The sequence below is a fragment of the Gadus macrocephalus genome, chromosome 4, assembly GCF_031168955.1.
Source record: "Gadus macrocephalus chromosome 4, ASM3116895v1".
Classification (NCBI taxonomy): domain Eukaryota; kingdom Metazoa; phylum Chordata; class Actinopteri; order Gadiformes; family Gadidae; genus Gadus; species Gadus macrocephalus.
In genome coordinates, this window is record NC_082385.1 from 29552751 (window position 1) to 29579108 (window position 26358).

Sequence of the window (26358 nt, forward strand, 5' to 3'; positions counted from 1 at the left end):
AAACTTGTTCCATAAAGGCATGGCCTCTATATGGTCTTACTACAACCTTTAGTTTGGGAAAATATATCTCTTCTTATTTTTTAAAGGTCCCATGGCATGCTACTTTATGGATGCTTTAATATAAATATTAGTCGGCCCCTAACACAGTATTTGAAGACGTTCCCGAATTACAGCCACTACGAGCCAGTCGCACATTGAGCTTTCCCCAAATGTGCCGTTTCGGTGACTGTAGCTTTAATGCAAATGAGGAGCTTATTTTCCCGATAATTACCGGCGTTCTATACACTATCCCTTTTTACATTCCTGCTGCTTCGGGTTTGCCTTTGTAGGTGCATTGAGAGGATTAGCGGGCGAATCCGCTGTCAGTGCGTGTGCATGATACGCAGGTTTATCTAATAAGTGGTAGTGTACCCGCGCACCATTGGTATGTATGAGCGCTTGTCTCTGTGTGCGCTTGTCTCTGTGTTCGTCTGTGAACGAGAATGACAGGGAGAAAGATTGCTACGCGGAGATGTACGAACGGAACGATATTTATATTTCAAAATCGCTAAAACGTTTTTTAAAAAAAGCAGAATCAATTTGTGGCGCATTGTTCTATGTATGGGAGACTCTGCTCGCTCCCGAATGTTTTTATGAATGAAGACACCCGCACAGGGGCGGATGGTGTATAGGGGCGATTTGGGCGACACACTACCAACTGGGAGAAAGAGGATATATTTTTTTTTTAATTCTATCACGGCAAAAGTAGTTTTCAGTGTTCTAGACGTATTATCTGTCATTGTCCAATCAGAATCGTGAGATTCAAGTCACGTTTCAAGTGGTCCCGCCTCTTTCTGGGCGAATTCATCGACGTGGAAAATCGCCCAAGCCTTCTCCGTTGACTCTAATGTTAAAACTTTTTTTTCCGGAAATTGAGCCTTCAATGCATTTTCAATGGGGATTTGGGACTCGCCCTAACGTGCTTGCGTCATACGTAACTGAGCAAAGAGCGCGAATGGATATCTTCGATCAAGTCACTTCACTTGCTGATTTCAACATGGCTGCAAATGTGCGCAATTCCGTTTAGTCTCTCAAAGAAGTTCCTTTTAGTCGACGATCCAATTCAGAAAAATTGGCATTAAAACAATCAGGACTTCCTAGACCAAAATCAATCATTAAACAAATTTCTACAAAGGGGGGAAAGTCCTACACCTGAGGATTTTCAACAAATTGGTACGAGAAAAAAAGCTGGCTAGCAGGTTGTGAAGAAGCTAACGCAGTCTTCTGCTACCACTGCCTACTCATCTTCTTACTCTCTCTGCAAACCTATGGCGGCATCATGCCTTCAGTGTGTATATTGTACATAGTTCTCTGCAAACCTATGGTGGCATCATGCCTTCAGTGTGCATATTGTATATAGTTCTCTGCAAACCTATCATGCCTTCAGCGTGTATATTGTATATAGTTCTCTGCAAACCTATGGTGGCATCATGCCTTCAGTGTGCATATTGTATATAGTTCTCTGCAAACCTATCATGCTTTCAGCGTGTATATTGTATATAGTTCTCTGCAAACCTATGGTGGCATCATGCCTTCAGTGTGCATATTGTACATAGTTCTCTGCAAACCTATGGTGGCATCATGCCTTCAGTGTGTCTTGAACAACCACACATAAAAGGTTGCACATATTATATTGATATTTTATCGTATTTGTCTAAATGCATACTTAACTGTAGATAGATTTATGAGTGAAGTTACCAACACAATAGATTGTCCGTAACACACTCACCCCTTTTAGAATCACATTCTCTCACTCTCTCACAAAAACACATACAGATAGAGACAGAGAGAGAATGTTAACTTGTGTATACCGGTAATTCCCAATTATTATTGATGTATTTTCACTTTAAATCTTTCTGAATTCTACAAGGCAAAAAAACTTAGTTCCCCGGCTCCATTCGTCTTTGTAAGGAAATGTTCTATTTTGTCTTTATTATTTTGTCAGAATGCACCAGAATGCTTCGTTTTTATATGAAAAACACAAACAAATCTTCGGGGGGAGGAGGGCCCCAGACCCCCCTACAGGGGTTTGGTTTACAAACTTTCTGCCCCCCCTATAATAAAATTCACCAGCCGCCACTGCACCCGCATGCAAGAATGAGTTCAAGTCTGAGTGTAGGCTACAAGCGCGGTTAACTATTTACAAGTGCAAAAACGCAACATATTATTTATTTTGCTGACCACTTGCTTTTTATCCCGAAAAAAGCCTCGTAAGGACAGTTCCTCTGGTCTCTCTCGTAGATCGCACCATCTTTCTTTGTTTAATGCGACTGCATCACCTTCTCTTACATGGTCAGCAGCTCGCAGATTCCTTTCTTTTCAGTTAGAACTGCTCATGATGATATGCTGCGTTGTCTCTTTGCAGACTGCGCAACACCTCTACCCAAGCCCCCCCCTTGAACCGCGGAGCCGTCGCATTTACATCAGAATGAAACCCAATAAACCGCCAATGTGTGTAGGGTCCGGGAGTGTAAATTTGGGTTCTAGCTCAAGCAGGCAATTAACCTCAGGCAGTGTAAACGTGCAGACCGTGCCGCAAAAAAGGCGTGCATAAGATGGCATATTAGGCAGTCTCGCGCTGCTCGAGAGGCAAGCAGTGCGAGAGCCTGCTGCTCTGCGATCACAGGCGCTGTGGTCACGTAGATAGACCACAGTTCTGCGAGGGTGTTGCTTGTCATCTGGAAATAAATATAGTATTTCATCAACATAATGTGTTGTGTTTTTATTACATTATCAGTAGGCCTAAGTAACGACTCAAAATGTACAAAATATTTATGGGAAAAATTCGGGACGATTCGGGACGGTTCAAAAGGTTTTTCGGGACGTTTCCGGGACGGTGGTGAAAAAAAGTTAATTTTAACCCCTGCCTTGCAGTCTTCGGTGAGGGTTTCAGTTCGCAGGACTATTGTTTTGAACAATATCACCAATTATTTTTTTTTGGAGTAAATACATTGATAGTCAAGGCGGGGCCCTATTGTTGTTAAAGGCGGCAACCTTAACCATGCAGTGCTGGGGGAAACACTGCATATTATTAATGTTAGAAAACCTCATCAAGTGAGATTTTCATGCCATGGGACCCTTAAGGAATTTCAATAGCGTCGCCATTATTGACTCTAGAGATATATTATTAAAAACTGAAGGTTGTAGTAAGACCACATAGAGGCCATCCCTATATGGAACACGTTTTGGGGCTCCAGAGTCAATTATGGTGTCATGGTCCGCTCCTGATTTTCCCGTTCACCTGCCTGCCAAGCTGATCTCACCTTATTAGCTCAACCAACTTCACCTGTGCTCCCTCTATATAAATCCTCTCTCTCCACGCAGTCTCTGTCAGATCCTCTCTCGTTACTCACAGAGCTTTCCTGCAACTCCAGAACTGTTTCTCCAACGCTGATCCTGCCTCTTCCCGAACCCTCGCCTATCTGACCACCCGCCTGTTGTCGAGTCCCTGCCGAAATGTTGTCGAGTCCCTGCCGGCCTGTCTGCTCCCGTGTCCTGCTCCTCGCCAGGGGTGGACTGGCCATCTGGCATACCGGGCATCGTCCCGGTGGGCCGTTGACCCAATGTGGGCCGGTCCGGTCCGCTATGTTTTCTTTTTTCCTCTCTCTCTAAATTCCCTCCAATTGGGCCGGCCAATGGGCTACAGAGAGCTAGCAGTGTGTTGCCAGCATCGACGCATATTATTGGTCTATGTTTGTCACTGTCAATCAATCATGGGCTGACTGGCTCAGAGAGCCCTGACAGTGCTGTCAATCACAACACAAACCAGGGTGGGCGGGACCTCATGGCATGGGCCGGAGTCGCGGGAGCCGGTACGGAGCTGAAAACGCCCGGGTGGTGCTGAAAAACGGCGACTTAAGCCTCTGGAGATGGAAGTTAAATGTTCAAAATTGACAGACCTATTTGGTGCCGGGGTCCACACCCCAGCAGGTGCTGCTGCGCCAGGAGACGAGCGAGTGGAGGCATATATGCTAAGTAACGTTAGCCTGGGGCTAGCTAGGCTACATGTTTAGACATGTCCAAAACAAAGTAGAAAACGTTTTTACATTGAATGTGATGTGACCTAATTAACTGCATACTTGTGACAACATATTAGCCCAGAGTTGAAGGGCTGTGACTGTTGGTAGTTGTGGTTGATTTTGTTTAAATATGCCGAATTGTGATATTATGGGTTATTATTGTTCAGATGATTTAGCTAAGCTAGCTAACATCTGCTAAAGTCAGCAGTCTCTTGTTGCCATAGCAACAGTAAACATTGACACGGACTCATGAGCTGTAAATAGAGATGCAGAATCAAGCTGTATTGTAAATACAGATCAGATACTTTGAATTTTAGCACAAAATACAAGTAAACCTATAGGAAATTATTACGGTAGTTTAATTGCCATTGAATTTATTGTAATCTTTCAATTAATTTATTGTTTACTGAGGTGATGACTATTGCATGTGGTGGGAGGAATGCAATATGTGTATGTTTAAAGGTTTATGTGAAGAAACATACTATGTGTGATAAAATGACAATTGGTAATTCATGAATGTCTCCTATATTCTCTGCTACCATCATCTCCTGTCAAACAGGTTTTCCTGACCTGCTAGAAGTTCTTCTATGATGAGAGAGAGAGAGAGAGAGAGAGAGAGAGAGAGAGAGAGAGAGAGAGAGAGAGAGAGAGAGATTCGTCTTGACTTTGTGATTTTATTATGCAACTTGTTTTGTCTCAGATTGAAACAAAAGGTTTGATTATGATTATTTCCTGATTGAAGATTTTCATATTGATGTTAATTTCAAACATCTGCATATCTTTTAAGTTCAATTAACAGTTATGCAGGTAGGCCTTGGGGCTCTTTGGAGACTTAAGTCATCCTTCATGACAGATAAATTTGTCACCAAGTGTCACTACATCAAAAAAGGCTACATGGCTATTGGCAACATATACTTGTCAGTACACAGATACTGAGTACAAGTTCTGTTTGCAGTTTTTTTGCAAGTCATGAATTTGGTGAGGAGTGTAGCTGCTGGCTGCGGACGAGGAAGTACGTTTTTATAACCATAAATAGAGAATACATTTTTTTTTACCTATAGCCGTGTGAAAAAGTCTAAGACATGAATTACAGGTCTGAATAGATATGCATTCTCATGCGTGTATGTGCACATGTAAACATACATGTGCACATACATGTATATGAGAATGCATATATATTTAAACCTGTAATTCATCTCTTAGACTTTCATACAGCTATAGATAATATATATTTTTTCAATTCTCTATTTATGGTTTCATAATGACTGAGTCACCGTTAAAACAAATGAGTTTCAGCTCTAATGCTGCTACTGTCTGTAATATGTTTCTATTTAGATTATTTGTCAGGATATTTTGTTATTATTGTCCGAGTCTGGTTTTAACTAATGCTGGGCTTACACCAAAAGATTTTCACAGTCACAGAATAAAAACTGCAAGAGAGAATTTAGCGTTGGATCAAGTGTGATATTTAACAAGGGTTTTATAGATCTGTAGATATGGGTGATGGAGATGCAGCGACCACAGGAGGTCTGTTAACTTCCTGTTCGGGTTTCACATCTATTTTGTCAGCAGCACCAGAGACACAAACTTGAAAAACAAAAACAGTAAAAAGCAACAACTGCTATTTACAGTGTTGTACTATTATTCGGATGGATGTACTTGATTAAATTGTTTTAATCAAGTACATACAGGCTTCTTCCCGTTCATCTCGTCCCACCCCTAGTGCTGATAATGTAGTGGGCTGGTCTGGACAGAAAATGCCAGGGCTGACTTTCTGTCCCAGACAGTCCACCCCTGCCCTTTGGCGTCAGAAACTGAAGCCGAAGTCACTGACCGTTCGTCAAAAATCGACGCGTTCGGAGTGAGAATGTGTTGACTATACGTCATCCAGCTCAGGTTGCGTAACCGACTGCGTGTGCGCGTGTCGGCTCATTAGCATCTGTACCGTGACCTGAGCGTTCCTCTTCGAAATGTGCTGCTCAGGCCACGGAATTGAAGTGGACTTGAGTATGGCTCACACTAGCCAAACGATCTAGACTTGAGCACGGTACAGGTGTGAAACTGACTTGGGCACAGTACAGATGGCCTAGTGTGAGTACGCCCTTTGCCGCTTGCTACTTTAAATGTGGAAGTAGGCCTCTATGCCTACTTTTGAAACAGCCGTGGCCTACTACGACGAAACCCTGTTTTTAACATACGACACGACAACAACACTGCCTCGACCCCTCGTATCCGTATGATCACCAACATAACCGACATATTAAACTCTTAAAAGTTATTGTTGTATGAGGCTGAGTGAGGAATTGAGGAGTGGCTCAGGGTGCTGCCGCAGCCACCTACCAGATGAGGGTCTGACTCCCAGGACGGCTGAAGTCAACAATAACAGAGCACTGGAAAACTTCATGTCTTCGTCCGTTTCCTAAAAGCGATGTATTCAAAACTACTTATATTAAAAACAACCCAAACGCCAGCGGTGAGCCTCCGCCTATACAAAATGCTGACTTTGGGAGTCCTACTTCCGTGGTTAGGTTACTTTCGGTTTCGACCTTTCTTGATAGGTCCATGCAGACTCGTCGCCAGACCGAGTCTAAAGGGGGGCATATGAAATGCATAGGGGGGCACAATTATCATTAGCCTACAGTAGGTATATTTTGAATAATATATCTTCTATTTGCACAGCACATAATCATCACGTTAAACATAACCAACAGCAATATGACCCGTGGCCCGTTTCAGAAGGCAGGTTTAGTGAAAACTCGGAGTTAGTTAACCCTGAGATGAGAGAAACTCTGGTTTTTCAGTTTCACAAAGCCAGTTCAGCTTTACTCTGAGTCAGTTACCCTGGCAACATACTCCGTGAACCTAACCTGCTCGATAGCAGGTTTTCTTCAACTAACCCTGAGTTTCTCCTGCTCTCAAGTTGAAGCCTGCAGACGGAAGGCAGTGGCAGGCATGGCGTGTCCTTTTATTGAAGAGCCAGTTGATGTCGAGGCGCAGATACTCCGCAGAAATCTCCGTCGGGAGAGGATAGACCCCGATTGGATGTTTTATCATTCCCTGATGAGTACCTGTTTGAGCGTTTCCGTTTCTCTGCATCATCTATAATTTATCTAAACAATATTCTCAGCCCTCACATAGTTCAAATGACCCATCGTGGACACGCTCTCAGTTCCGAGCAAAGTCTTTGTATTGCACTGCGTTTTTTTGCCAACGGCAGTTTTTTGTATAACGTCGGTGATGCAGAGCATGTGTCCAAGGGTTGTTCGAAATATGACACTTGCACTGAAACGGCTACTATACACGTTTGTAGTGTTCCCAAGTCACAGACCCAGCAGACTTCTCAATGAAGAGCAGGGGCGTTGCTAGACCTAGAGTTTTACTGGGGCACAGGCCCCCAACTGCCAAATTTTTTTTTTTTACGTGTGCACAATATGAAATGTATGGATACAGAAGGGTATGTACGAGCTTCAAAATTGTTGTCACTGTCATACTGTAGGCTATATTAAAGCACTGGTAAAGGTAAAGACGCAAAGATGGATTCATGAGTACCGTACAATTATATTTATTTAAACACATACACATCTCAAAGATTTACAAATAAGGTAACTGACAAATAAACAAAAAGTCTCTTTATGACCTTCACCTCTTTATCAGGAGAAGTCTACACATCTATATTTATTTAGAAGCTGTGTGGAAACAGCATAATTTTGCCAGAACGACATGTACTAAAAAGGCAAGAAACAAGGTTTAAAACTAATAGAATTTCTGACTTAAGGTGAGGTTGGCTCATTGCCACCAATCAACCTGGAAAATGTTATAGAACCATCAAAGCTCTTAAATTAAACTAAATAAGGCCATACACTACTGCATAGAGCCTTTTTAAATGATTATTTTTTCACTATTAAGCTGTATCGCCGCGCCTTCATGGTGGCAAAGCGGTCAATAACGTGGCTTTGACTCACTTTGCATAGTTGCTCCTTTTCAATGGACAAAAGAGAAAGTTGGTGAAGCCTTCCTTGCCCCATGGTTGACCTAAGTCAGGTGTGGAGCCTTCTCGACACACTGAAAGATCGCTCACAACTACAACTGTTCACAGGAATTGTGAGTGCAATGATCTGAATTATCTGTGTCAATGTTGGGATCATTGTTGGATCCAGTATGTTAAAAAAAGTTTTTGTGTTAAGGAAGTTTTTGTCTAAAACTTCCTCAAGTTTTGAAGACAGACAATTTTTCATTCATTATTCATTTTCCGCGTGTGTGCGTGCACGCAAGGTGCGTGTGTGTGTGTGTGTGTGTGTGTGTGTGTGTGTGTGTGTGTGTGTGTGTGTGTGCTATAAAACTACAGGCTACAGACGCTCAGTATTGAAAACTGGTGCTAATTATGTGGGCAACATTCTTTAACAGCAATCAAGTTGTCATTGTTTGTGTCAAACAAGTTGTGAATTTGTTGTAACGTTAAAAAAGGAGATGAGTTACTCTGGGCTTTTTCCAGCTCCCGTGGTTTCCAACGAAACATGATCAACAAAAAAACAAGGAATTGAAAGCTACTTACAATATGCCTAGGTTACATTAATTTCCCCTGATGGCAGCAATGTTCCACTTTCAGCTGGAATTCACGGTACATCAAAACCACCTGTCTTCTTTAGATTTCAGTTCCCTTTATTTATTCACACAGTTCAGCAGCGGCATTTATTCAGAATCAGAGCCCAAATTAAAGCTGCATTTAGGGCGACTATCACTACCCAGCAGAAAAATAGATGCACTATAAATGGTTTTGTATAGCAGTCACGAACATGAGCATATTTGTGGAAATGCTGGTGTTAGAAAACATAGTTGACGGGAATTAAAGTGCTGCACATCGACTGTACAAATGTAGATTATTCATCACAAGAATTTTAATTCAGAAATCGAATAGGCTAATAAACTCTGAATTGTGAGATAAAATTCAGCATTCTGATAATAAAGTCAGAATACTTGGATAAAATCCGAATTCTGATAATTAAATCCAGCATTAAAGGTTCATTTAAGAAGGTTCTCACCAGTCATTTGTCGCCTGGTCGCAGTGTCGATTTTTTTTTTTTAAAGTAGTTCACTAGTCGTAGCGTGCAAATAAATTGCAGTGTCAGAATTCTGAGAATTTTGTCAGCATTCAGATTTCCCAGAATTCTCTTACACTGCAAATTAAAGCGCTACTACTAGCAAACTAGTTTCAGCGTGACTGGAGAGAACTTCCTTAAATTAACCTTTAATGCTAGATTTGCATCAACGCTATTGTGTGAATTTGTATGGTTCTCTTTCATGGAAGCCGGAAGCAGGAGATTCCTTATTTTTTTTACCATTATTGTTTTATTAACAAATTTCTCCTACAGGGGATTGATAAAGTTCTATCTAGACTATTGAACAGAAAGAAACACTTGGTCATACTTTACACACTTTCAGAAGAGTCACGTGGACGAATCCGTAAATAACTGATTTTTTTCATTGGTTGTTGCGTTAAATCTTACCCAGATACAATAGTGCTATTTTCTGATTGGCTTTTATGTAGCCCCTTTCGTTTTTTGATTGGCTGGTAAGAGGCAGGCTCGACTGAAGACTCCCGAGGCAGCAGGAGATGCACTTGATGAATCCTGCCGATTCCATAGCGAGAGCGGCGCTTCTGCAGATGAATTTAATAATGATCAATGGAATTTTACTGGGGCACTGGAGACTTTTACTGGGGCACGTGCCCCAGTAAAAAGGGGCTGACGACGCCTCTGATGAAGAGTTCCACAGAATTGCAGGTAACAGTCTCAGCAATAATTTATTCATGTCATAAAGCTTTGATATAAAGCTTCTACACTGAGTGCCAGATTTGCCCGTGGTGAGTTTATATATATAGTTTATGTATCCAGTATATAGTTATATCCTATGATCAATATTTTGTTTCCTCCTATTGCAACTGAAACAATAAAGTGTATCTTGTATTATCATAGGAGAGTTTGATGGTTATCTACTCGGAGACAGAGGGTACCCCTGCCAGCGTTATCTGCTGACCCCTTACCCTGACCCTGAACCTGGCCCACAGCGACACTACAACTTGGCTCACTGCAGGACACGAGCCAGAGTGGAGATGACCATCGGCATACTCAAGGCCCGGTTCCAGTGCCTTTGTTGGCTCAGGGTCACCCCGGAAAGGGCTTGTGACATTATAGTGGCATGTGTGGTTCTCCACAACATTGCCACTATTAGAGGAGAACAATGTCCTTCTCTTTCCCCCAATGATCCAGATAATAATCCTAACCCCGCCTGGAAGAGCTGTTAGAGTGATGATATGCTTCAATCATTTCTAACTGACCCATCACCTTCCCAGTGTCAAAGAAGGACAATATGCCTCATTTTATGGGGTCTTCTTTATTTCCTAGAAGGGCAAATGTTGTACAGTTGTTAATCCTTTGTTGTTGAAACAATTAAAATACATCCACCTGTGGGCACGTCACCCACCTTTAACTGATGGTCCAGCAGTTGTATTTCCTTTTTAGTTTTGATGATCTGCAGCCTTATGTGCTCCATTTCTAGGTGTGATTTGTTTATTTGGGATTCTAAATATACTTTGTTTCACAGGGAGCTATAGGAACATAAATGACGTTGAATTTCACAGTGCCTGTGCCATGTCTACATAGTGTCATTGTAAGTTGCGGGTCAACGCTGAACAACATCTTACTGAGGTAAGCTGTGCTGTGGAGGTTGATGGACCTTCTTCCTCATTGTAACTTCCGGCATTGCTCTGTTAGAGAGAAAGAAGTTGCAAGTTGCATTGTGGAACAATTAACTGAAACCAAAGTTATTACTTCCCTCTCTGTGGCAGCTGATAAGGTGTCTTCATCATCATCCTGTAATGAAACAGAATGTTTGTGTTATATTCTACCCATTATGACAAATCTGTGGAATATTAAGACAGCATGGAGGTGTGTTATGGCAGAAGGCTCCACGAGACAGATTACACCATCATCAGTAACTGGTAGAAGATAAAGATTAGACAGTTGATTACCCAAAAAGTTGCCCCACCTAATTAAAAAAAAAAAATTACAATAGTGTGCAGGTCCCATCAAAAATATTCAAACTGAGTCACCTTAAAATAGATTGATATCTGAAAGCAACAACAGCCAATTACAAAGAACTGTAGCCTACTGCTACAAGGATTAATGTACATGCCATTCATTTCAATAACTTACCTCTTATGTAGGCCCCTGTGTCCTGGGGCGTGGGTGGGTCCAATGAGCTCCCCCCAGAGATGCCCTCAGCAATGGGTCGCCCACTGTTGTGACTGACGGCCATCTCTTCAGCCTCTGTGAGAGGTGATGGTGGTGGACTGCCACCTGTTTTGCATGCCTCTGCCTTTTTTCTGTTGGCTATAATGGAGGTCAAATTTGAAGATAACCAGAAAACACAAATTTGGAGACTTGTATGTATAAAAGGCATTTAGGTGTTGCTTTCATACAGACAATATTAAATACTGGCAGTGTTGTGACTTTTCTTTGTTTAGCAGATTTCCCTAATTACTTAAATATATCTATCACATGTTGAATGCAGCCACTAAATGCTGTTTAATGAGGGCAGGCTAAACAACATCACAATTGCTTGTACTTAAATTATACCGTACCTGTTTGAACTACATTTATATATCATTTTTAGTTGCTGCCAAGTCAGTTTGGGGCCTGTTGGGTTGCACCTGTGCGCACAAACACAAATATGGAATATTATTGTTGAATAAGTGGAACATTCAAGAGAAAACTTCTCAAATAAATCTCAAATAAATACTCACACATTGAATCGGTCAGCTATTTTTTCCCACGCGATTTGCAACCGCTGGGGAGAAGTAGGAGGATCGAGGCTTGTTAGTAGGCCTACTTGTTGCCATGGTGAATCATGTTATCTATGTTCCATTGATGAGGGCTTTTTATATCCTCATGCACAAGCTTCACTCAGAGTTACCTTGACTCAGAGTTGATTGAACTAAGCGTTATCACCTGTTCTGAAACCGAAAATTCAGAGTTTTACAGCTCAGAGTTGGTCAACCTATAGTTAAGGTTTTAACTTAGTTTGTTGAACCTGCTTTCTGAAACGGGCCCCCGGTAGCCTATAGCCTACACACCCTCCCCTACTCAGTTATGTTCGCTTTGCATTGGTGGAAGTGAGTAGGGGAGAGGTTAAATAGAGCCTTCCGATTGGACGGTTTGACTTTAGAGTTACCGTCATGTTTTGTATTTATTTATATTTTAACATTATTGTTTTATAGGGACAAACAGTAACAAATTTCTCCTACAGGGGATTGATAAAGTTCTATCTATTGAACAGAAAGAAACCCTTGATCATACTTTACACACTTTACCACAGCATTGGCCTACAATGCGACAGATATATTTTATGCATTGGACTGAATGCCACATACATATAAATTTATGTTTTTGCACGTTTGCAACGTTTAAAATTGCAGGGAAAAGTATATGCCTCTACTGGTGTTGCTTAGGCCAATAGCCTTTTGAGGCAGTGTTGTTTCTGAATATAAGTGTTAAGGGCCAATAATGCAAGGGACCACTATTGAAGAGTTTCCACTGTTGGGGAATAAATTGTCAAGCGTCTTCCACAATCCTGAACATCTGTGTCCCGTGGTCCTTCTATACCCATCACAACAATTAAACACAACGCAGAGTCCAAGGGTCAAATTTTGTTTTGGGGAAGTAGAGTGGGTGGAACCAAATGCTTGACAAAGAGAGACACTGACACAGAGAGTAAATGATTAGGGTATTTACTGAGGGCAACAAATAAGTAATGAGGGGATTCATGGCAGGCGGGCAGTCTGACAGGCGAGGGTTCAGCAACAGGAGGACCGTCGGTCAGGCGAGGGTTCGACACATCCTTGGGCAGTGTGGAGGTCATGGTGTTGGACGCCCAAAGGTTCAGGGTTCAAATTACACTGCAAGATGCCTTACCACCCTTCTCATGTAATCTATACTGATAATAATTTACATCACTTTAGATAAAAGCATCGGCTAAATGAGTATGCTAATGTAAAAAATGTCCTTGGTATCTGTTTCATTCTTTGCTGATTGATCATGGCCTATAAGTTTAGTTGTTAGGGTTTGTGTTATCAGGGCAATCTGAGCAATAAGGGGGAAGTTAGAGACGGCAGAGAAGCAAACATAGCCCAAGTGTTTGCCTTATCTCATTGGTTGCCATGAAATGGCCATGACTCTATCTGCAGAGGTGTCAACCATTTAGGTTACAAATAACTTGATTGTTTCTGTTCGCTTTTAGGTCAAAAAGGTCTATTTTCCATGAGATTGTCTCTTTTATATTACATTTTGGAACATTAATTGGAGAAAGTATGTAGCTATGTAATAGATGAGTGTCTGTTTGTGTGGGTGTAATGTATGTATATGTCCATTTAAATTGGCGTTATGTTTATAGAACAGACTCAAGCTATCGTAATTAATAATAACTGATTGCTGGTATCAGTTTTTAAGCAACATTTTATGCTGGAAGCAACTATGGACAAGAACAACAGAGGTAAAAGTAAATAATATTAATAATTAATAAATTAAACTACATGTGAATGGCTTCATGGACATACATATGAACGTGATAACGGCCGAATAAACAGTAACATTTTCAAAACAGTTCAACGAAGTGGCCTTTCAGATGCAGAGAGAGAAGTGCCCCTGGCAGGTCAAAGGTCAACGGGCTGCTGGCTCTCTGGCTCAAGCGCTGTCTACACCCTACCCTTCTGGCTGTTCACAGCATTCAGGGCCTCGTCCTCCGGGGCTGAGCGTACACACACTCATCCACATTGGTCTCCAGCGTCCGCCTGGGTCCTGGAGCCACCTTGACCCCCCCGTACTCCACCTCACTCTCCCTCTGCTCTCTCCGCTGCCCCTGAAACTGAAACCAAAGAGACGCAAATTCTTACCTTTTGAGCTTTTGTGCTTTTTGGCACAGTAGACTCCCAATGCTACTATCAGGAGCAGTGCCATCACTGACAGGGAACCAGCTATTGTAGAGACTCTGTGACAAAGAATTGTATGGCACAGTGATCAATGATATTAACACATATTCATGAATAAATATGAATATATTGTGGAGGCCCAGGAGAAGCTCAGCTTCCCCTCTGGGCTGAGGAGGGACAGTGCAGGCAGGCAGGTGGAATGCAGTTGGTGAAAGTGATTGACAATCATTATAATCACTATCAGCTGCTGCGTTCCAGGTAGTAATAGGAGAATTAATTGGAGAATTTTACCATGAATTCATAATTTCTTTCCTAATTTCTTTCTATTAATAATTATTGGATCTTAGGAGATGGCCAGTATCACTGTACTGTTTACTGTCTTCATCCTAATAAGGTATTGTCCCTTTTAGTTCAGTTGTGGTGAGTATAACGTTTGCTCAACGGTTGCACAGCTTCCACTTTTGCGATGACATGTGTGTCTCATATAGGCTGGGTTGTGTGTTCCTGTGAACAGGCTCCAGTCCTGGACTCCACTGAGACCACACTGAGGTCGAGATGCTCAACATGGGGGCTGTGCTGCTCTTACTAATTGGTGTGACTGATGGTGAGATCTTTATGGCATTATAACTGTTTTAAATCTTTATGCATTATATGCAATTTAGTCAGCTATAGTTTTGTGGTTATTGGTTTAAACATTAGGAGTTGCTTTTCCACATTTGTTGGGTTAAACCAATTAATTCTTTAGCGTATGTTAATTCTGGGTATATTGAGTCCATTCATTGTTGAATATCATTGATCATTGCTCTGCATTTTGCTTTGTGACTTCCCTACAATTGGACCTCACTTTTGTTACAATACAACAGTATTACCACATATTATCAGGCGTATTCGAGGTAGGGTAGGGTATTTTCATTTACATGACGATAATTTTGAAATTATGTAAATCAAATAAAAAATGTAAGGAAATATTAAATGTTTCAACCTTCAACATGTATGAGTATAATGACCCTCGCTGCAATAACACCCATTGCATTGATATTGTCCATCCCTCTTATAGTAATGGTAATAAGAGAGTAACAGTTCTTACAGTTATAGTGAGCGTTGGTCTGGGAATCTGAGTGAGATATATCTCCTGTATTGTCTTATTCTCCTCTGTAAACCACCAGGTGTGAAGACCTTCTGCGATGCCACGCAGCCAAACATCGCAACCCAGTGCTTTGGCTGTCTGGGAGGAACCTTGGAAGTCCAGCTACCTAAGACCTCACAAGATGATACCTACAGACTGATGAAAAAGTATGACGTGATTTTTTCCAGCAGAGGGCAGAAGACGAACAATACTCGATATTCATTTAATGCCAGTACTACAATATTTACTATAAAGGACATCAACAGGTCAGACAATAGTACATACTCAATGGATGTACATGATGCAGTTGGGCAGGAAGTAGAAAGAACAACATGTTATTTAACCATTCAAGGTGAGTCACTATGTCTTATTTCAGTAGCAGTAGCTGGTTTTAGCTGCTGTTTCCCATTTAGGTCATTAAGGATTGTTTAAACCATGACGTCTGACTTCATAGCTCTTAAAGAAACACTGTTGTCTCTAAGGCTCCATGTTCATATTATTGGTATTGTCACATGCTATACTGTACTTTGTGAATGTTTTTAAGGCCTTTTCTATGCATTCCTTAGACAGCCCCTCTGCCCATTTTTTAGGCCAAAATTTGATACAGAGAGGGTGCTGTGTTGAAGTGCGTTGGGTGAAAATGCTGTTTATTTTGCTACTGCCTAATTTGTATATGCCGGCATCAAATATGTCAAGTACAGTAAACACTAGTTTGTCTGGGAGTAGCAGCAGGGGGGTTAAAGAGGTGGATACTTCTAATTATAATTGGATGCAGTTAAGTTTCTATGAGTGAATAACAGAAGGCTTCTGTTCAGTCAAACTGTGAGACTCACCTCCTCAGTCGGTTTCCCTTAGCCCCGGTCTCCTCTCCCCTCCTGTCCCGGGAGTGTCTATACACGGGACAGCAGAGGGTGTCCGGCTCTGCTGAGGGAGGGGGGGCACTGCACTACAGCTTCAGTCTAGACGGACTCCCGCTGAACGGCACGCGTCTCCTCTCCGGACCCAGTGGCACTAGTGGTGACGTCACTCTGGAGCCGGGCCGGTCGGGTCTGCTCAACTGCTCGGTCCGCAACAACGTGAGCCACGCCGCGGCTAACATCACCTTGTCTGTGTGTGGCGGTGAGTGACACACACAACGAGGGAACTGAATGAATGGAGCTTGGATTCACTAATAGTTGATTCATCAAATGACCGGTCACCATTGCCTCTCATAGGGTTCATATATGTAAACTGCACAACTAATGGAACACATATATCACAGTAGGTGCACAGAGACAATTACCTTATGCAGCAAGTCGGAAGCTAAAGGCATTAATATGAATGGAAAGCAGACCTATATATTTATATATGCATATATGATACCAATATGTCGCCCATTCATAAATGTTTGACCTCTGTGCCATACTTTTCTTCGTCCCAGACCACATTTCTATCATCGCTCGTCCTCTGACGGTGGGATTGCTGTTCCTAGTAGCATTGGGAGTCTACTGGGCACTAAAGAAGAAGAAAACCTCAAGACATCGAGGTACCAAGTGTCTCTTTGGGACAACTGTTAAACACAAACTTTACTTCCCGTGCTGTTTTCTCATTTTCTAATGTTCTGTTTGTTCAGACATCGCGCTGTCCTCCATGGCAGTAGATGATGGTGTGCCGTACGTTAACGTCTCCGGGGCGACCGGGAGGGCAGGGGGGGAGTGAGGTGGAGTACGGGGCGGTCGAGGTGGCTCCTGCCCCAGGCGGACGCTGGAGACCAATGTGGACCAGTGTGTGTACGCTCAGCCCCGGAGGACGAGGCCCTGAATGCTGTGAACAGCCAGAAGGACGCGTAGACAGCGCTTTAGCCAGAGAGCCAGCAGCCCGTTGACCTTTGACCTGCCAGGGACACTTCTCTCTCTGCATCTGATAATGGCAATATGATTTTTTATGATTAATTAACTTTATCCTCTGTTGTCCATAGTGGTCGCTATTGGAAATAGCATTTTATATTATTCTGCATGTTTAACTTTTGTATTATTATACCTATTATGTATATTATACTATTCTGCATGTTTAACTATTCTATTATTATACCTCTTATGTATATATATACTATTCTGCATGCATAACTATGCTCTTTATTTTGCGATTTTTGTGATCGTCAGCAATACGCAAAGCAAATTATGATGAATAAAAGAGAAAATAAACACAAATATCTTATGCAAACATAAGTAAATAAATTATACCATAGTCTACCAATTTTTAGAACTAGTATTTAAGGATCAATCATGACTAATTGTAAAGAACCACGAAAGGACATTTGCGGCATGTTAATGCAATACTTTGGGGGAAATTCACTTGAACTAAGTCATTTCATTTAACATAATGTAGGATACCCACCTCCGTTCAGTATGACGCCCTCTTCACTTCTCCAGAAAGAAACGTATCCCGCGCAGAGTATGATGAGATCGTTATAGCTCCATGGCTGGCACGCAGTGGGTCCCAGTGTAATTTGAGAAATGCATCCCTGCCTGCGATTTTCATTGGGTTAGGAAATTATGGGCGGAACTATTTTGTCCCGCCCCCGGACGCTCTGGCATCTACGGATACAAATACTTCTGCTACACATTTACCACCTAGACGTGTTGCAAAACTACCTGCAAAAAAACCCACAGCTGAGACTTGTAGGAGCAGAGTCGAGCAGTTGTAGAATGGATTTGTGCTTGCTCATTAAAATGCTGAATTAACATAGCGTTCTTTATCATTTTATTTGTGAGGAAATGTTCACAGATGTGCAACTTCTGATGCATTAGTTCAAATTTGGGTTTACGAATGCACACCTTTTGGGCATGTTCTCAGATTATGAAACACGGGTGTGCGAATGTGTTTTGCACCAACTGCGCTGCAATAATTGTAGCAAAAGGATTTGTGCACCTGTAACACAGATTTGAATACTCGTAGTTGTGTTTACAATGGTATAAAAAATATTTACGACTACAAATGTAGGCCTACTGTTATACATTTGTGACTTCAGAGTACACATGCAAAATAAATATATACGACTTCAAATTTACTGTGACTTTAGTGTACGCATTAACATTCTGCAGTTACAGGTGCTAAAGACTTTTGCTACAATAATACCTTCATAGAAATCATATTCAGACGACGCGTGTGCGGAGAGAGGCGCGGTTCAGTGTGATACAAAACAACCACCTACCAGCCAGGACTACCAGGACGGCCGACAGCCAGAAGAAGAGGGGACCGGAGAACCTCCCAATAAAATCTGCGATATTTCCACGACAAGGTGAAAGAGATAAATTTAGCCGTCTAGCCCCATTGACCCCCATTAATCTGCACTCATGCGACCACTCCTAGTGGAATTCTTATGGAACTGCAACCAAATTCGATACAATGGGCTCAATAGAGTGCCAAGGCTCTCCGTAGACGGGCTCTGACAGTATGCATACATCTGATCACATTTCTCTCTCTCTCTCACTCACACACACATATGCAAATATTCGCTACATTTTTGAAAAATAAACCATTGTTTGTTATTAAATGGTATTTACAAAAAAATTATAGGAATTTAATATTTCTGATTCTGCCGTGCAATATATTAAGAAACATGATAAAACAATCTGCAAATCAATCCCTGAAATCTCTGGTTTACTGAGATGAAACCAAATACAGAATGACTTAAGTTAATAACAAACATCTTGTTGAACATTCAGATGCGATGTCTCTCTATACATAGTTTCAGCAGTGAGTCTAAGTAATTTAAGCGGCCGTTTGACCTAAAGGCTGCTTCATTGTGTCCCAACTGCCCTTCAAAACTGTGTGGTTATTCAATTAACACTAACACAGAGCAAGCAGTGGGGCCCTTTTCATTTATTGTTGACACAAACTGGTGAATATATAAGGCTATACAGGCTATAACAGTAGCAATAGCTCGCCGGAAGGAGGAAGATTGAGGAAACTAGCTAGCTGTACTTGATGCAGTTTGAACGAGACAGGACGACAAATCGATATAAAAACAGCAAGCTATACAAATATATTTAAAAAATCAGAAGCATCGCAAATACTTTGTAACGAAGGCCAATTGACGCTAGCCTCGTGAGACCATCCTGATCTCGCGAGCCCCATTGCATTTACTCACAGATCAGTCTGGTAACCTACGATGGAGAAAATTTGGAGCCGATGCTAAATGACCAGACAATCAGCGTCGGTGTTGAGGCGGGTTTATGTGTGACGCAACAAGAAGCAATTCAGTCTAAACAACATGGCGGCTTCCGTTGATCTGATTGGTTGATTTGGCCCGTCTATCACCAACATAGATGGTGATAAAGACAGATGGTTTCCAATCAGCTAACCAGTATTTTCACCCCTTCCCAAAAGTTCTCCAACGGAAGGTTACCAGATTGATATGCTGAGCAAATGCGAATCAATCCATCTGGCAAAGTCAGGTTAGATTGACTCCACCTGTGTGGAAAACAGGAAATCAGGGTCCACTTTCAGCTACGACCACACGTGTGTAACAGCAGACATCAATGTGCCTGATCTTTGGTGGCTAATTGACAGATGATTCCGTAATTGCAGCGACTTCATTGTTCATCATTCATTTCCCCAACTCCGAATCCCCAGCGACTGTGAAAGACACACAAACGCATGCAATTAGCACTAAAAGACACTGGACGTTAAAAACGTAATCAAGTTATTACTTCATTTCCATATTTGGATATTACAACCAGTTGTTGTTTACAATAGAAGATAAGCTATTTCAAGCTTGCTCCAGTCTAAATCTTTAACTTGAGATTTCTATACACTTGTTTAATGATTTAATGGTATATACCACCTTGTTCTTTCACAGTGGGTAACAAACATGTGCATGCTCTGTAAAACGTAAAAAAAAGATTTCTAACAATAAGTAAATTGCCATCTTTACTGTTTCCAAAGTCACAAAGATCCCGGAGACTCACCGGATTTTGAAGTCAGGAGTGGATCTGCGGCTGGAAGGGGAGAAATTACATTGTGAGTGACTGTGGCTATGGTTAATGACGGCTTACAAAGGGACGAATATGAATAGAATGTCCTCTTGGGTTTCTTTGGTCCCACCCGTGCATTTATGTATGTCTATTTGCATATTTTTTTGTTATTTTATTCTTGTTTATCTTGCACAAAGTAATAAATCTAAACTAAAACTAAACTAATGTTAAAGTACAAAATATGTGTCTTTCATTCATCTTTTTTTCTTTGGTTTCCAGGACGACTGACCTGCATTGGGTTGACCTTCTATTTCGCCATTAGAGGCTGAGGAGAAAGCACAGAAACAATTAATTATACCAAAACAAACATTTTATATATATATATATATATATACAAACCTTACAGATTGCGAGTAGTAAACGTTAGGACTAAAAGTAAGAAAGAATGCAGTTGATTCTATTATGGATATTTATAAATCATGGAATCAGATAACTCAGGCTAAGCTGTTGGCCTAGCCCTAGCCTCTATTAGTATGCCTTGTTTAAAGGGGACTTATTATGCTTTTTTTGACTTTTATGACCTGTAAACGTTGTTATAATGATTGATAGTCATGTTTAACCATACACAAAAAACGATGTCGATTTTCGGAAAACTCTTCCTCTCATCTGGACACTTTCAGCATTCTCTGTCAACGCTCCGTTTTTGTCCTTCTCCGCCCCCTCGCCCCCCTCCTGCCAACCCAACTCCGTTGTGATTGTTTACCTTCCTTGAAGCGCGCGCGTGGGCAGATTTGACCAGGCATATGGGGGCGCGGCAGGAGTGCCTCTACGTAGATGATTTCCCGGAAATGTGAATCGCAAACGTTGTCCCGAGTGTTTAGCGCTCTGAACAGCCACCCCAGACTGTCAGCAGGGAATACGTTGAAATGCATGTGCGTCATCATTTAACACTTTAGTATGGTTAAACATGACTATCAATCATTATTCATAAGGTTCACGTGACGTCACTGTAGCTTTGCGCCGCCATCTTGACGACTGATCCCACCCACTGACCCACTGATTTCAGTGGTAACTCAGCACCAACAACAACACCTACGACCACAATCAAACAATGAGGATGCGCTCTTTTATTCTCTTTAGTGCAGGTAATGAAAGGTTCTGAAAGATGGCAAATCCATGTAGCTTACTAATGAATAAAATGCATACAAAAAACGTTGACATATGACCCACTATGTTCTGCTCCATATACCCAATGTTGACATCGTCCCAGCCAAAGAGTATTGGTATTAATACGTCATTCATTGTCCAAAATAATCCAGAATAATTCCAATCGGGTTTTGTTGTGGGTACAAAATGAATCTTGAAGAAAACTCGTCCTAAGCATCCCCGGCGAAATTATCGTCTATGATTTGATGACTGACTTCAACGATCAATGATAGTAACCCACCACAAACTGTTCACAAGTAGTCACAAATATATAGTACTTAACTTTGCCCTTATCAGATAAAGATTATTGGTGGCCAAGTGCCTCACTTTAGCGTCCTTCACCCATCCAGCCACAGCATATTGGTAGGCATCAGTGCTCTTGAACGCTTTCAAGATATCTCCACTGTATGGGGAGGGGTTGTGGACTAAATAAATATATATGTCATGAAGATTGATTTGAGGCAAGCATACAAAAAAAAACTAGGGATCACAAATAAGGATCGGAGCCTAAACTCGATAATATCTCTGTCTCTCGCTAACATTCAGATGACCGATGTGGGCGGCCATCCTTGGCGAGATCGGTCGTGCAAATGGCGGCGTTCAGAAAACGTGACGCAGATGAACCGAATGAATAATAACGTTTATAGGTCATAAAAGTCGAAAAAGCATAATAGGTCCCCTTTAATGTTCTTATTTTTGTATTGACAGGCCATTTGAATCATGTGTGGGATCTGTGCCAGCTACCAATAGATCTACTCAACCTTCAGTTTATAATCCTCCTTCAAGCATTTCTTTTTCTATTAGCAACTACGGTGACTCACCTGCGACTCCATTGGCTTGTTGGCTGGTTCAACTTCAATAGCTGTTTTGACCGGAACAGCTGTTAGACAGACTGGATCGGCAGGCCGGACTGGTTTCTTGTAAAAAGCTGAAGTGAAACCAATAACAAGTTGATGTCATAATTTTCCCGGGACGGTGATAAGAATGACCACCCTCTCAAAGGCATTACTTGAGCCGGACGGTGGTCTGAAAAGCTTGACTTTTGTGCAGGACTCGATGTTGTGGAGTCCAATTTGTTTTCATTACAAATATACATTGGGAAATAGAATTTCATGGACATGCTCTTGTACACATACAGCTGTCATAGAAAGTCCTGTGTGGCTCTGGAGGTCGCAAACTTCCATAAAGGATGAATCCAATTTCAGGAACCCAAAACAAAACACTACACTACTAAAGGGTTGAACAGAGGCCTTGGGACAAACTGAACATCGCCGACATAAACAATTTAAACTAATGGAATTGGGGGCGCTCTAGATCATATACATAGAGTGTAGATATACATTTGACCAAAAAACACTCACGAATCCACTTCTTAAGACGCATGGAAAATGGATGTTCTGGACCTGGGTCAGGAAGAAAGGCTAGGTCAACATTGAGGACAGTAAACACTAATTTAATAAAACATTGAGTGTGGTAATTCGTGAAACGCGTCGTGTTCAAATATTCTAAGCCTATACGTTTTTAATAAAACTTCGTAAAACTAGAACATGCATTTTCCTGCAGAAAATACGGGGAGGGCTGTAATGCAAAGTGAGGTTGAAAATATGTTTTAATAAAGTCACATAGTTTAGTTTAAGACGTAGAGAAACGGCTTAAATCAAGTCAACCCGTACCCGTTCCGGCCCCATTCTCGGGACTCCTCCGTTGCGGTACCCAAAACGAGACCAGACGCCTGAAAGGGTCCCGTGAAATTCTAGCTACACCCCCCCTCCGTTGATTGGTCGAAAGAATCGTCACTTCCGGGTGACGCGGTGATAAAAACAAACAAACAGTAGCCACGAGGTATTATTCTTTACAATTAACATGTCGCGTAAAAAGCTTGCTTGGGCGAACAAGGAGGTGGAGACGTTCGTCTGCATTCTTGGGGAGGAAGACGTTGTTTACGATGTTTACGTAGCTGCCGCGGCGATCGACATCCGGCCTACCACCAAGGGTACTGTCGGCAGTGGAAACGCGACCTCGGAACTGAGCTGGGCTATACCGCCCCCTCCCTACCGCACCTTTGCGATCCGATCCGTTCCGCACCCTGCAGTGGAAACGCGGCAATAGCGACCGTCGATGCATAGCGGCAGCCAGGAGGGACTACTTTTTTGTATTCTTTAATAAAACGGCTACTTTGACTTTCTTGGTTTCTTTTTAAATGTAGTGTGTCTATGACTTTCGTTTCTCATTATACCACTGTGAAGGGGGTCGCCGGCCCTCCGCTGCGCGTCGGGGCCGGACAACGCCCCTTAACAGTGGTGTGTGTGTGTGTGTGTGTGTGTGTGTGTGTGTGTGTGTGTGTGTGTGTGTGCGTTCGTTCGTGCGTGCGTGATCGCTGGGTGATGTGTTTTGGGTTGACAATTCTATGAAGGAGGGGGTTATCCTCATGGTTACGACCCACGGCAACTTTGTGATACTTTAGTTGGATCTTCACTATCCACAAACGCAGCGTAGCGTTGTACTATAGGTGTCCGGGAAGCCTAACCCTCTCTCGGACACAAACATCAAAATCAATGGCTTCCCAGAGCTCAACACGTCCACACACACCTCGCCACCGGTGTCCCTCATAGTGACGAGTATATTAGGAGGGTTATGCCGCGTGCATTCAGGACAGAGAGGAACATTTGGCGGAGACATGGAACATATAGTATCAGGTCCACCACACGGAAGGACGGAAACGCGAATCAGGACATTTGCATCAAGGATTGGTCACTGTTTGAGAACCGTTGCAGTCGTAATACCTATATCCTTATTTATCTCTGATGATTATCTCTATCAATATCTAAACATATCTCTGTATATCTCTCCATATCTGTAACTTTATAGAGAAAAGGTTGATGAATGGATACCTACACATATAGACCACAGCGATTAGCGCTGCACATACAGCAACAAGCAAGACTATGATGACAATTGCTGAAATCACCCCAGGTGTTAGAGGACCTGCAATGAGAGAAAATGGAAATACACATAAAGTTACCATCAAGGCATCAACATGAAAACACACAACTTTAATACATATCATTTGCCTCTTCCAAGCGGATGTGTTTGCAACCAACATTGACATTATTCTTTGTTCTCCTACAATCACACCTCTTTGGATAAGTTATGCTGCTTTGTGTTTCTTTCCATGTGATTAGCACCAACTAAAACAAGGTAACAGATCTTATCCACCTAGGGGCCAGATACAAAGAGTACAACTGGAGACGTGCTAGGCGGTCCCTTAACATATTGACCGGCCTTGCAGCCGCTACGCATTAAGAGATGTTAGACGCCATAATTACATTGTTTGGATAGAACCCATACATGCATTTAATTTTATTTTTTATTGACACCGATGTAACCTTGGAAGAAACGTAAGCGCATACACGCAATAAATTGTCACAAATGCAACCTGGTCGCAGTCTTGAGCCCTGATCATGTGATATGACCCTTCACGTTTGAACCGTCCACTTGGCACATACCTGGTTCACAGAGTGGGTTGAGCACGGGATCGCTGGCTTCACTGGTCCTCAGAAGGGTGATCAGCCTGCAGGAGAACTTATCACAGGTTTTAGACGTCTTAACCATCAGCTGGTCACCCTCGGTCCACTCCCCGTTGTATTTCCTCCATTCGTGGGTGACCAGTCCCAGACCCTTGGTGTCCGCGGTACAGTTCAGCGCATGAGCGCCCTCAGAGTTCTTCGTTGTCATTACACGGGGCTTCGGAATGGGCACTGGTCATGTAGAAAGAACACTGGTCATTTACAGAGCCATAACCACTGGAATAATTTAACCCTTATAAAAAATAAATCCTCCTTTAAAAAGAATATGCATTTCTATTGGCATGCATGAGATGAGGTATAACTCAGGGCTAGTTTGTCATAGTCGTCCTCTGCTCCATATGAGTGTTATAATTATGATTCTTCTTAAACATCATCCAGCTTATTGTATGATCAGTATTAACCGGCTTTGAATATGAATGTATTTAAATATTAGTAGTATTTTTTTAATATCAATGTCACCTTTGCGTTTGCTTTATATTGATGTAAATGAGTGCAATTTAAGTTTTCGCATGTAGTGTGTTGTGTAATGTACAGTAGGTCAGGTATGGAACCCAGGAAGATTAGCTGATTGCAATGGCATCAGCTTATGGTGATCCTTTAAATAAAGAAATTAAATATGTATGTTTGAACCGTCCACTGGGCACATACCTGTTGGGTTGCGAACGGGATCGCTGGCTTCACCGGACCTCACGCGGGTCGTCAGCCTGCAGGAGAACGTCTCAGGGGTATCAGAACTGTTCATACCCTTCAGCTCTTCCCCCTTGGTCCACGGCCCTTCCTCCCATTTGTCTTCCTTCAATTCGTCTTTCTTCCATTCGTGGGTGACCGGTCCCAGATCCTTGGTGTCCGCGGTACACCTCAGAGCATGAGCTCCCTCAGGGTTCTTCGTTGTCAATACAAGGGGCTTCGGAGGGGGCACTGGTCATGTAGAAAGAACACTGGTCATTTACAGAGACATAACCAACTGGAATAATTGACCCCTTATAAAAAATAAATCATCCTTAAAAAAGAATCTGCATTTCTATTGGCATGCATGGAATCCTTTGCATTAGCTTTATATTGATGTAAATGAATGTATATTAGTGCAATTGAAGTTTTCGCATGCAGTGTGTTGTGTATGTTCAGTAGGTAAGGTATGGAACCCAGGAAGATTAGCTGATTGCAATGGCATCAGCTAATGGTGTTCATCTTCACCATGTCAGAATGATGATAAAACTACCGTCCACAGGGAAGCTATGGGCTTAGTGAAGGACCCCAGACCCTCTCTGCATGGAGTTTTAAGTTTTAAGAGTGTTAACCCCCCCCCGGCCAACGCAACACGTCCAAACCGTAATAAGGCGGGATGAACTGGTGCTTCTGTGTTTGTATGTAGTGTTTTGTGCTGACCCTGTACATTTGTTAAGGTAGGTATTCAGACATGAACTTTTTGTGACGGCAAAAC

General features: G+C 42.1%; 2 protein-coding genes and 2 long non-coding RNA genes across 4 annotated transcripts in view; 1 reads left to right on the top strand and 3 right to left on the bottom strand.

Moving 5' to 3' along the window:
- The window catches only part of LOC132455183 (uncharacterized), an 82804-nt gene that overhangs the window by 52670 nt on the left and 3776 nt on the right, over positions 1-26358 (bottom strand). Inside the window, exons 3-4 of the mRNA XM_060048975.1 lie at positions 25566-25835; positions 24837-25088 (exon numbers count right to left, since the gene is read on the bottom strand). Coding sequence (XP_059904958.1) covers positions 24837-25088; positions 25566-25835 — 522 coding nt within the window. The remainder of the gene's footprint in view (positions 1-24836; positions 25089-25565; positions 25836-26358) is intronic.
- LOC132455335 (uncharacterized) lies at positions 10987-11887 on the bottom strand. The gene is made up of 3 exons (XR_009525199.1): positions 11698-11887; positions 11270-11446; positions 10987-11052 (listed from the first exon to the last, which is right to left on the bottom strand). It is a non-coding gene; the product is annotated as an uncharacterized LOC132455335 (long non-coding RNA).
- On the bottom strand, positions 13119-16645 carry LOC132455342 (uncharacterized). The gene is made up of 2 exons (XR_009525206.1): positions 16559-16645; positions 13119-16273 (listed from the first exon to the last, which is right to left on the bottom strand). It is a non-coding gene; the product is annotated as an uncharacterized LOC132455342 (long non-coding RNA).
- On the top strand, positions 14522-16887 carry LOC132455285 (uncharacterized). The gene is made up of 6 exons (XM_060049126.1): positions 14522-14644; positions 15207-15333; positions 15433-15518; positions 16022-16285; positions 16587-16691; positions 16779-16887. The coding sequence occupies exons 1-6, from the start codon at positions 14596-14598 to the stop codon at positions 16862-16864; spliced, it is 717 nt and encodes a 238-aa protein (XP_059905109.1). The 5' UTR covers positions 14522-14595; the 3' UTR covers positions 16865-16887.